The sequence below is a fragment of the Aplidium turbinatum genome, chromosome 3 (genome assembly GCF_918807975.1).
Source record: "Aplidium turbinatum chromosome 3, kaAplTurb1.1, whole genome shotgun sequence".
Taxonomy (NCBI): domain Eukaryota; kingdom Metazoa; phylum Chordata; class Ascidiacea; order Aplousobranchia; family Polyclinidae; genus Aplidium; species Aplidium turbinatum.
In genome coordinates this window covers 674,597-687,614 of record NC_137474.1, presented here as the reverse complement: position 1 = coordinate 687,614, position 13,018 = coordinate 674,597, and the positions used below count along the sequence as shown (strand labels likewise).

At 40.3% G+C, this 13,018-nt stretch overlaps 1 protein-coding gene across 1 annotated transcript in view; it reads left to right on the top strand.

Annotated features, from left to right (window-relative positions):
- LOC145766095 (uncharacterized) overlaps positions 1-13,018 on the top strand; it is a 32,195-nt gene that overhangs the window by 5,900 nt on the left and 13,277 nt on the right. Inside the window, exons 5-11 of the mRNA XM_082577753.1 lie at positions 5,916-6,133; positions 7,661-7,843; positions 7,949-8,032; positions 8,394-8,565; positions 9,130-9,215; positions 11,573-11,734; positions 12,678-12,831. Of these exons, the coding sequence (XP_082433879.1) occupies positions 5,916-6,133; positions 7,661-7,843; positions 7,949-8,032; positions 8,394-8,565; positions 9,130-9,215; positions 11,573-11,734; positions 12,678-12,831 (1,059 nt within the window). The remainder of the gene's footprint in view (positions 1-5,915; positions 6,134-7,660; positions 7,844-7,948; positions 8,033-8,393; positions 8,566-9,129; positions 9,216-11,572; positions 11,735-12,677; positions 12,832-13,018) is intronic.

Genomic DNA, 13,018 nt, shown 5'->3' with positions numbered 1-13,018 from the left:
TCTAATTCAAGTTTTAACTTTTCCAATTCATATTGCGCTCTTCTTTCTTCAGCTTCTGCTTCGCGCTGCGCTCTTCTTTCTTCAGCTTCTGTTTCGTACTGCCATTGAGCACGTTTTTCTTCAGCTTCGCGCTGCGCTTGTTTCTCTTCAGCTTCTTGTTGAGCTTGTTTTTCTTCAGCTTCGCGCTACGCCCGCTTCTCCTCTGCTTCAGCTTCAAGTTGTGCTCGCTTTTCTTCAGCTTCAAGTTCTGCTTTCCTTATTTCACGAGCAGCTCTTCTATCTTCTCTTTCGTCAGCTTCTCGCTGAGCTTTTTGGGCCATTATCTTGTGATACTCTTCCATCACAAACTGAGACTTCTCATTACCAGTCAGCCCCATTCGTTCAGCCATGCTCCCTAAGTCTTCAATCATCTCATGTTTGACAGTATCCGCCATCTTGACATTAATTTATTATTCTTTCAATAAATCTTTGGTATTCTTCGGTTTTTCGGTTAAATCTTTTCGGTTATATTCCCGGACGAGCCCCCAGAATGTCACGATTTCTTTCTATCTCTTACCAGAAAAAAGACTTGGAAAGATTCAATGACGTAGTTTGATGGGTCAACCGAAAAGCAGTCAATTAAATGTCGAATAATTCTACTAGTGCAATGATAATCTGACTTCTTGAAGAACTTTAACGAACGGCTTCTCAAATAACTCTAATTTCTGCATCAACTACCAATCCACAACTCATAGCACAACTCTCATAACCAACTCAATAATAATCATCATAATAATCTCAGAATAATCAGAATACAAACGACACCACTATTTATAGTTGGCTGTTCAGTCCAGTAACTTCGAGAAGGTTACATCATAAAGAACCATCGTTCGGTCACGTAGCATTTAAATGTCAACAAGCAGAAGCTTATAGAAGTCTAAAGAATGTCACGTTCGCAAGAAGATTCTTACATAATAACGATTTCGCAATCGGACATTTACAGATAAACAACCTTATGACGTCATGACAAACGACGCTCAGAAATCATGAAAAACAACAGAACCTTCTAGATTTGCATGCTTACAGATGATTCTAGAAATACGTTACATAATACAAATTTCTCAATCAGAGGTTACTTCAGGTCATAACCGATAATAACACACCGCACCAGAATTCCATAATGAAAACAACACGCTCGTTGAAGATACAAAGCAAGCCATCGCGAGGCATTGCACCTTGATTGTGACAAGGCCACACATTTGGCTATCTGTTACTACAATGTAAAAATGAACTGTTAGGCTAACTGGGTTGTTGGAACAAATTTTTGCTGGTCCGGATAACTAGGCTACGGTACCCGATAATTTCCTTTCAATCCAAGCTGTAGGCCACACATTTGGTTAGCCTTTTCATTCTGTTACTACAATGTAAAAATGAACTGTTAGGCTAACTGGGTTCTTGGAACAAATTTTTGCAGGTCGGGATGACTAGGCTACGGTACCCGATAACTTCCTTTCAATCCAAGCTGTAGGCCACACATTTGTTGATCCAAACTATTCATTTTAACTATTCAAAAGTACTAACTTATAGACATTAAACATGATTTCTTTGTTTGGTTTGTAACATCTTTTTTTTTCCCTTCATATCTTAAATTTTTCTGAAGGTGTTGCGACCGTGCCAAATTTCTTTCAACTCAATAACTTACTTCGGTCACAAGCACGTTTTAACGTTCGCATTTTGTCGCTTCTACCTTTTTCTCAACCCTTGCTATGTTGACGTGTATTGTTTTTGATATGATGGTCACAAATAAAAACAACTGAGCTGCACTGAATTCAAGCACGTTTTAACGTTTGCGTTTTGTCGCTTCTACCTTTGCTATGTTGACGTGTTTTTAATATGATGACGTGACATGACGAATCATAAATACAAACAACTCAACTGAACTGACATTGACGAATTTTCATTAGGCTACGAATCGGACTCACCAAAACGGGGTCTCACCGAATAGGGAGCTCACCGAATCGGACTCACCGAATAGTAGCAGACCCGTTTTCTAAGCTTTATGATCCTCACTATTACGCTTACCGTATCACTGTGAAGTAATAATAGTGTATTATTTAAGACTTTGTTCAAGACGTGATTACTTGCACTGGCGCCGACTTACGGGGTGGCCACGCCACCCCGTAACGGCTGTGGCGGGTGGCAGCCACCCGGTTTAGGTTACATTACGTACTGCAAATAAATGTAATTTGAACGGACGTTTAAATCTTTTTTGATCATTGGTTTTCGCTTCAAGTCAACGTAAAGCAAGAGGTGAACCAGTCAGTGCTTCCACTTTGAAGGATTTTATCCCGAAATCGCGATTTTTCAACGCTTTGAAGGATAAAAAAGGGATTTGAGGAAAAGAAGGATTTTTTAGGGATTTTTAACAATTTTACAAGGAAATTTTGTCTTAAAAAGGGATTTGTTCTTTTTAGCAATTTTAAAGAAAATTTTATTCATATTCCCTTTCAAAAGTTCTAAAACCGACTGGAATAACGATGATCAGCTGGTTTCCGTCGCCACTCGCCATCCGGAAACCCTCTCATTCTCTCTTCTTTCACCCATTCTCGCCTTTCCGTCGCTTCTCGCTTGGTTTATTTCTATTCTCGGCATTTTGGGAATTGGAGTTTAGACGTAAGTTCAGTGAGTGAGTTAGTTTTAATTCTTTTAGTTAAAATTTGGTAGTCCGTTGATTTACGATTGAATTTGAATAGCAATGACAAAGTTTAGTGAGCTTCGACGTACAGTGGCATGATAAGCTTAGGCTAGTGGTATCCTTCCGGTTTAGAAAAGTTAGTTATAGCCTATGCTAATCTATTATGGCGTGATAATACCAGAGCTAGCTAGGCTGTGTGTAGGATATGTATAGTGTACAAAGTCAGACCGAGTCAGTATCATGAATAGGCCTAGTATCTTAAAGTTTTTCATCAGTCTCAGATGATTGTGAAGATGTTACTGACAAGGAGAAAAAAGAGATAGCCTAGCCTATAGAGTTGAACAAGTTAGCACATCAAGGAAAACCAAACTAGACACAAAAAATAAATTTATTAATGGATGGATATTGGATACGGTAATTCGTTACTGGACATTTACCACCTGTACATTTTCAGTGTTAAGGAAAAGTTAGGAGTCTGGGTGGGAAAGATTAGAGTGGTACCGGCACTGTAATTGGTAAATGATGTCCAGGACTCCGGGTGGTAAATGTCCCAGAACCGACTAACTGACAACGTTGCTTCGACATATTGAGCTATAAACAATAAGCATGAATAGGCCTAGGCCTGAATTTTCATCAGCTTCAGATGATTGTGAATATGTTACTGATGAAGACAGAGAAAAAAGATGTAGAGTTGATAAAGTTAGTGCATCAAATAAAACCAAAACTGCATACAAAATAAATTTGTTAAAGGATGGCAAACTGACAAGCGGTTTTCAGGCTGGATATTGAATAAAGACAGCAAACCATATTGCAAAGTATGTGGCACTTTTGTGTACTGTACCAAAACAGGGTTAATTCGGTACGCTGCTATAGAAAAACATCAAGCTAACTTTAGTTCGAAAGGAAAACCCTGTGTAGCATCAAGCTAACTTTAGTTCGGCAAGAAACACTGTGTAGGGGTCTCGGCAATGTTCGAAAGAAATAATGACACCAAATCTAATGACATTGAAATAAAATGATGCTCAGATTCCATCCTATAGCAGGTCTACTCAACAGTATGTTCTGATTCATAAAGTTATGAAATATGTGTAATTTCTTGTAATAACTAAAATGACAACCTTTATTCAGGTCATACTTTTGAAGTACCAGTCGGTAATAAATTTCATGAACAGCAAGGGCAACGCTGATGCAGAGTCAGTCTTAGAAATTTAATTTTGTATCAAGATTATCACCTATTCAGTCTGTTCCAATGACTATTGTTCCTCTGTAGCCTGAATGAGTATAATTTGGTTCATTTTGCCTTTTTTTTTTCACCACTTAGGCTACATATGCAGTGCCAGTGCTCACTGTTCACAATTAGTAGGCTAATGTTTTTAATAACTGAGTCTGAGTGTTAAGAGTAGGCTATTAACTGAGTGTTACTGTGCTCCTATGATGTAATCATGTGGTGTTTATACTACAGCAGGTGTGAATGTGTTGAGATACTTCTTGTGTGGTGTATTATTTATATTTCCTGCCATAATGCCACTGGACATTAATATGTCAAATTTATGGTATTAGATTGGGTTTGTCAACTAAATCAGCCATGCTACTGCCTGCAAGGTGTTGTTTTTTGTAGCAATTTGAATAGCCTACCGTACTACTTCTTCAATTCACTGATTTTCTGTTCTTTGAGGTTAAAACGTAACTTAGGTGAGATTAAAAACTTTAAAGTTGTATTATTGGCACCTTTTTTAACTTAAATAACGTCAAAAATAACATCGCCTATCAAGGAAATTTTGAAGGATTTCCGACTGAGAAAAAAGGGATTTTTCAGGACAAAAAAGGAAATTGAAGAGGATTTATCAATTGTCAGAAGTGGAAGCACTGGAACCAGTATTGCTAAGAAAATGATTGTTTTTGTCACAAGCATGATACTCGCGTAACATCAAGCAAGCTACGTGAAGATTACGCAACACGTGGCTACGAGTTTTTTCCTTGTTGTTACGATCGTTTTATTTGTTACTTGTCATAAGTCATTGTTACATGTGTTAGGTTTACAATGGGATTTATTAATCAATGAAATACGATCTTTCCATTGCCTCCCTCAAAAATCTTTTTTGAAAAGTTTTAAACTGCTCATAATATCTCTATAAATTATGACAGCTATAAATAAAATTATCTCGATGATTGATAGCTCCACCCCCTACATGAATAAACGAATATCTATCCGGGATCAAATTTCATTAAAAAAATGCAATTTTTGAAACTTTTTGAGTTTTATTTAAAAAGTGCACTTAGTAAAGTAGCAGTTTTAACGTTCTGCAAATTTACACGTTTACATGATTCTATTCGAGGAAAGCTACACCCCCTGCCAATTCCCAATAATGAAAGCAACCTTTTTCAATTACTCAAGATTTTGCATTTTGAATTATTTTCCGGTTTCAATTGGAGTGTACTGTCATCTACTTCATGCTTTAATTTCTACTTTGTTATCTACTTCATGCAGTAATATTGCGTGACAAACTGTGAGGCGGGAATCTATTGGTCTGACATAGGAGTTGCTTGTTACATAAAATTACGAAAAGTCGTCCTGTAAAAGTCTGAGGCGGGAATTTATTGGTCTGACATAGGAGTTGCTTGTTACATCACAGAAAAAATTACGAAAAGTCGTCCAGTAAAAGTTTTCGCCGACATTCCAGTTTTATTCAGCTTGAAGATGCCACCGAAAAAGCGTTCATTGAGTCATTTTTTGTTGCGTCTAGTCAGGATTTCAGCCAGCATGAAAGTGACCAAACGCCTGAACAAAATGAAAGTGTGCCACTGCCAAAAGGCGTTAGCACGATCAGGGAGGTGGAAGAACCGAGCACGAGCAGGATAATCGCTGTTGAAGGGAGAAGCTATCAAAAATCGTGGGAGAGCGAATTCCCGTGGCTAGAATACGATAGATTCAAAGATAGAGCATTCTGTCACTTCTGTCCAAATGTTAAGTGTTAGAGCAGCACCGTAACAATAAAATTCACGACATACCTCCTGTGCTTTGTTTTAAAGTTGGTTTGTAAATTATCGAGCTACAAATAAGGTGTGAAAAGACAATTGCATCTACGAAACACAACACGCTTAGTAAAAATCAAACAAAAACATGTAGTTTGAAAGTTTTTAGATTGGCTTATTGTGCTATCCGCCAACCCGTGCAAAAATAAAAGTCGGCGCTTATGATTGTCTTATGTTACATACATAGTAATAGTTCTGTGCCACTTAGGTGTGTTTGAGTCAAATGAAATCGTCCAATTCTACATCGATGTTAGTTCTGTGGATGAATTTCTCACCATAACAAACAATGATGACGCGGTTGAGGTTGGAGCGTCGGTGACACTGAGTCGAATCATCGCTTTTCTCGCCGACAACTCCGCAGATTCGCTGAGCTTTGCAGTGATTGCGTCTCATCTGAAGAAGGTGGCAAGCCGTCCTGTCCGAAACGTGAGTTTGTTGAACTTCCTTTGAGTATTGTTGGGCTGTTGGCAAACTATGAAACTATGAAGGGGTTGCTTTGTCTTTAACAATCACTGTTTGCTACCGATTTCGACATCTATGTCAGATAAAAATTTATTTTAATTCCAACCACCTTCTTAGAAAGGTACCAGCAGACAGTTAATCTTGTTCTGTTAACGCCGATTCAACAAAACTTATCCTTGTGTGCAAACTACTTGTTCTTTAAGTAGCGCCAGTGTAGGCGCTTGGTTCATGGAATGTGTGAGGTGTAAATGGAAAAGATTCAAACCTTGTTAGTCAACCACACTGACTCCAACAATATTCGTTATAGCACATGACTAGAGAACTGTGTTCCGAAAGCTAGTGCAATTCGCTACTACCACAGCCAACCTTAAGTAAGCAATGATCATGCTGCTAAAGGTGCGCCTACACGAGAAAGTGTTCTTGCTTACAAATTCTTAAGCTGGTTTTTAAGCTCGTTTCGTCTACACTTGCAAACTAGATTGGAATCAACCAAGAAATATAGGGTGAAGTACGGTATATGAAATAGTATTCCATGCGAAAGCTGTTTTATGCCTTCACTGCTCCAAGTGCTCCACCATTGCTTTACTATTTTCTCACCCTAAACCCTTTTCTTCAGGGTTTAGGGCTAGAAAATGGCAAAGATGAAGCTGTGAAGGCGCCATTCACACACTTCACTCCGTATTTTTGGTCAATTTCAATCTATGACGTCATGGCATTTTTGTCCAATAGACTTGTATACCAGCTCCCAATTTGGAATGGAAGCATTCAGACATGGAAGCATTCAGACACCTTGAGTGAAGTAGAAGTTAAAAACAGGTGTGGTCAGAGAATGCTGATTGCATCCAATATCTACTGAGAACAGACGTGAAGTTTTGGCGCTAAAATATTTTCAAGCAAGAGAACTCGCTTAAGCGAGCGGTTCAGCTTAGTTGTACGCACTAGAGCGTATTTCTCTTGCGTACTCTCGCTTAAGTTTCAGTAAGCGACACTAAGCGCGATTATCTTAGTTAAACAAACAAAAGTTGAGCTTGCTTAAGCAAGAAAACAGTCATCGTGTGGACGGACCTTGTAGCTCGGGCTGAAAGTGTGTTCTTAAGTCATGTGGACGCGCCTTAACAGCTGAAACCGAAACTCAATTTATTGCAATAAAAAGTTGTTGTGTGAGAATAAGAAAATTAACTATTGTCTCCTCCTGGCTGGTTTTTTTTTTCGCTCATTTATCGGTCATTGACCGATTTTTTAGCAAAATGTCCGAAAAAAATATAGTCAATTCGGTCAAAATGTCCGAAAAAATATATAGTCAATTCACTATATATGACTAAAAATGATCGAAATAAATAAAATTGACCGAATTTTTTCAAGTCAATTCGGACAAATGACCGAAAAGTCTCAGCGAAAAAAAAAAACCCAGCCTCCTGGTATATTGCAACAGAGTGTTCATTGGTTGAAGGAACAACTTGACCAAGGGGAACGTTTCCTTTCTTGTTCCAGGCTGCTTCCTGGGCCGGTAATGTGATGCTGAAGCACTCCCACAATGAGTTCCCATCTGATGTCTGTCTCCTTCTGGAAGCTTCCATGGCAAAGATCAACGTGTACGACATCGCCACTGGCGCTTACAGCGTCCACCAGATTTTCGGAGTTGGAGGAATACTCAATCTGGACATGAAGACAAAGGTGCATTGTGACGTGTGCCCGTTCGACAGGTTGTTCAATCCAATGTCAATCAAGTTCGCGTTTGTCCCATTACATCGATTGTTGAATTCTCTCATTGTTGATTAGATCCTGGTATCTGTGTCCATTCCCAAGATGAAAGACGCAACGCAAATGAAGATGAAGTCTTTCAAGGTCATGCCCAGATCGCAGGTACGCTCGTAGCTCGTTGTCCTTCCACCATTGTTTTGGTATTGTGACGACATCGTGCCAACGCCGAACATTTTACATCTTCGTTTGAACCTTTGCCATTCCAGGGGTCGAGGGGCTTTGCCTTTTACCACCCTTGGACAGTGGCGGCGACTCGGTCTAGAACTCTAGATGTTTGGGCAGGTGTCGAGTAGCCACTGAATTGATTCGTCATCCATTTCGTTCACCCATTTGTTACATCATAGTCACATTCGCATGACAACCGCTTTATGCTTCGAACTTTTTGGTTGGAACCTCTTCATCAAGTAAAAATTCTCACGATTCGAAGTTCACTCTCCGCACCTGAAGCTTCATTGTTTGGCAGAATTCCCTTGCTTACGTCAATGCCGCCTTCCACGCGACTATCTCCCCTGCCAAGGAGGAATTCGTCAAAACCATCATTGTGTTTGGGGGGATCGCTCCATTATTTTCCCGCGCTTATAAAACCGAAGATTATTTGGCCGGAAAGCCGATCAACTCCAACGAAACCTTGAAAGGTGAGTCGCGCGGTGACACTCGAGTTTAAAAAGTTTTAAAAGTTTCGTACCTTACTCGTTCCCCACGGCTTTCCACCTGGTCGACGCCGTGCGCTCTTACCTGGAATTGATTAATTTGAATTGATGGAATCGTTTATGTTGGAGGTCGCTTTCCGGTTGGTCAGATATTTGGATGCATTGATGCGTGACAATCGTTTTTACAACCTTTTAAATAAACACGTTGAAAGGCGGCCGTGAATTGTTACGTCATTGAAGGGGGAATGCTGTTGGGGACCATTCATTTTCAACTCAGTCGTCCCTTGGTTCTCTTTACAGATTGTTGCGTGTTTTATTTGATGGTTTCTTGTTGGTGTGGTTTTGTAGATGATGATAATTAGCCGCAAATTCCTTCAACGCCAAAATGTTTTTTTAAACATTAATTTAAGTTTTCTGGACAAATATTGATGTAAAAATCCACCCTTGACACTGCACTCATTCAACAAGGTCTCTGTGGCGGGTGCTGCCCACCCCTGTCTCGAGCAAACATTGAGGTTGCGTCATCCATGAATGTTTGTTTGTGTTTAGGAGCCCTTCAAGTTCTCTCTGGAGAGGTCAAAGTTCATTGTGACGATACCTACCGGCGCCACCTTGCGGCAGGATTGCTTTACAAAGTAAATTCCCTTGACTGCTTTGATAACAAATATTTTTACATTGAAACTATTTCATTTACAAGTCACAGCATGTTTGCATCCATAGGCGCCGGGTTTTGAAAATCGCTGGGGGGGCAAACTTTCTAGCCGACTGATTGCTTACATTCAAAATGCTGCTGTTTGTTTGTCAGCATTGATGTTTTTTGCGTCAATATGCCATTGTATATCGCCAAGCTTTATAATGTAGTCTCAGGCATCGAAATTCACGGCAGACATCGGACATGTCCGCCGTCACAGCATGCGATGTCCGCGGGAAGTACCATCTAGATCGGTCATATTTGTCCGCCGAGAAATAACACAGGAACTAGCGATGCAAATCGTCATTGCATAGCATAAACAATTGTTGCGATAATATGATATAATTTCCAGCGCATTCTAGCGCGCATCTAGAAAATGTGAATACTGTATCCCTTAGCTTCCATTCAAGGAGGAAAACTTTCCATTTTTACATTGCTTCAACGATCGATGGCATTGAATCAGCGTAACAAAGGTGAATTCTTCGCTAAGAATCGATAGGAGTACAGGTATTTCTACAATCTACACTAATCACGCGCAATTTAGTTCAAGTTTTACGTCACAATGTCCGGCTTTGATCTCCGAGTAATAATGATACGGCAAGGTTGGTTACTAAATTAGATTATACGAGTAGGCTATTACAGCAAGATGCAACAAAATTTGTTAAGTTTGGGTATTACAGTAAGAAAGAAAAGACCCAAGGAAAATTCACTTTCGCTCACATGACACGCAAAAATAAACTTAAAGAAAAAAACATGTGAAACTTTGCACAGCAGAAAATAGTAGCGTTAGTGTAGAAATTTTCCGACTCCTGCCCAGAGCATTGTGACGCAATAAGCCACACGACCTCGTTCGGTGGAAGTTAATCAGTTATGTGACGTATTGACCAGCTACACGGCGCTTTGACTCTTCAAGCGCAAGTCGTTGGTATGATGAAAGCCTTTCAGAGTGACTTTACTAAATTTTTAAAAAGCCTTCTAAAACCGTAGTTATAGTTCTGAAATGGGGAAGAATTATTATCAAGATAAAGTGATTAAGCATGACGATCGACGCTAAAAACTGGTTTGTCTGCCGTGAGACTTAATTTGTCTGCCGAGATAGCTGCTCAGACCGGACACGTTTGTCCGCCGTCAACAAAAACGAATTTCGAGGCCTGTAGGCTACTTCGAATTATATGCTGGTCACTTTGAACTTTAGCTCTTAATACGCGTAGATACTAAACTGAGCAAACTGCACCTCGTTATTGACACTCCCAAGAAAAAACAAAGCGGAAGAAATCAAGAAAAACGTTTTTCAATCATTGTTAAGTGGAAGGCAATCATGATGAGTTCTGCTATGGTATCGAAACAGTGACAGACTTCTGTTATCTGGGTGATCGGATAAATGGAAGTGGTGGATGTGAAGCAGCGGTGACAACAAGGGCAAGATTGGGCTGGGCAAAGTTCAGGGAATGTGGGAAAATGTTGTATGGCAGAAAATTTTCACTAAGGATGAAAGGGAAAGTATATCGGAGCTGTGTGCGGCCTGCAATGCTATATGGTAGCGAGACATGCATATTGAGAGAGAGTGAACTGGCAATCCTGAGAAGAACGGAAAGGTCAATGGCGAGAGCAATGTGTGGGGTGAAAACGAGAAGGGAAAAAAGGACTGAAGAATTGTTGGATATGCTAGAGATGAGAGAGACCATAGACCAACTGGCAAGGGCAAATGGAGTAAGATGGTATGGACATGTGATAAGGAGGGAGGAAGGAAGTTTTCTTAGAAAGGCACTAGATCTAAAGGTGGATGGAAAGAGGAAACGCGGTCGTCCAAGAAGAACGTGGAAACAACAAGTGAAGGATGAATTTAAAAAAGTCGGACTGAAGGAAGAAGATGCAAGGGACAGGGTGAAATGGAGAAAAGGGATAAAAACAATTGCTGCGCGGAAACAATCGGCCACCCCCACTAGTGGGGAACAAACCGACGATGGATTATGATGATGATGATGTTGTTATTATGCTTCAACGGCACCATGCTGGCGTTTATCAGCTACCGTACTTCGTTTCTTTTGTTATCTTAGGAGCAGCGCTCTTGTTGCAACAAGTAGATCTTTGAATTGAGATCGATCCGCAATGAAGGTCAAACTAACGCAAATTTGAAATTAGAAACATTTGCTTTAGGATTTTTTTTAAAATAATTTGCAGGGGGGCAGCCACCCCGAGCTAAATTCACAGGGGGGCGCCGCCCCCCTGGAGTCGGCGCCTATGTTTGCATCTCAACTACCTTCAACACTGGTAAGTCGTCAAACTATTTTGTTTCTTCAGTTTTATCTTTCCCTTTGTGACGTCAGCCAGCTCAGACCTGGTGTTGCGAGTGGGGGGAGCGAATTGGTTCGGCCCGTATCCAGTGGCAAGCAAACCTTCACCCCTGATCCCAGCACCTACCCCGTGTCCCAGCACATCCCAAAACTGTCGGGTCAACTTCAGGTGGGTTCTTGAGATGATGTCATGAAAATCTTGGTCTGTACCTGAGTTGTTATAAATCTTAACGAAAATTTTGAACTGGCTGCTTTGGTCGACGAATCATTGTAGTCCAATTATTCTTGCAGAGCTATCCGCACAACGGGTTACTCTCACGGCGTTATCACCTGGAACTGAAGGTGTTAGCTGCAGTTTAAGAAGTTAGGATCTGTGGAATTCATAAAATTTCTCAAAAACGATGAATCACTGGTCAACAAAAAAACATTTTTTTTTTCTTGCATGGGCTTTGAGAACTGATTTAGGGTAACTTTGGGGTGCTGAATCCGAATCTGACCTTAGATTTATCCTGTCGCGTCAGGTTTGTGAGATATGATACAGCAAATTGCTACTTTTGTCAAAAGTGGAAGGTTTGGCGTTGCGTTTACCACCAACATATGCAGTGCTATAACGAAAGGTTAGTGTTAGACAGGCCAAAACAGCTTAAATAAGGTTACTGAACAAGCATTGCCACCAGGCCTGTTTAAATCTTTGTGGTTTCATGCAAAACATTGACGGGGGTGGGGGTCAGTTATACTTTTAGTCTCCCTTTAGCTTGTTATTACTGCCTTGTTAATAATGTTGCTTAGAAAACAAATTGGTATCAAATTTATAGTTGGTGGGTGTATTTCAGCTACTTATGCACCACATGGCCTGGATTTCTGGATATAGCACAATGTGTATGTGCAATAAACGCAACGTCTAATCTTCCACTTTTGACAAAAGTAACAATTTGCTGTTATCATATCTCACAAACCTGACGTAACAGGATAAATCTGAGGTCAGATTCGGATTCAGCACCCCAAAGTTACCCTAAATCCATTGAAAAACTCCATGCAAGAAAAGTTGTGTTGACCAGTGATATGTTTCCCATGCGGCAAGTAGCTCATTTTCACTGACCCCTCTGCTTCAGGCCGCGGGAGAGGCCTACTACATGAGCGACCGCCCCAGGACCAGTGACGAATTACATTGTGACGTGGTAATGGCGAAGCTGTGCAACGCTTACATTGACGTCATCGATACGTCAGTCGCCCGGACAATGGAGGGATTTGTTGACGTCATAACAAGTAGATGGTTGTATGTTTAGGAAATGTTCACTTACTTTCAAGCACTGCTATGTTTACCACTAGTCATGAAATTTGAGATTTTGTTATAAAATTTTCTCGTATCACCTCAAGCCACCGCGATCCCTCCACCGACCGATGAGCAACAATCGGGGCAGAATTTAAGCCAATCTTATATTTTTAATAATTT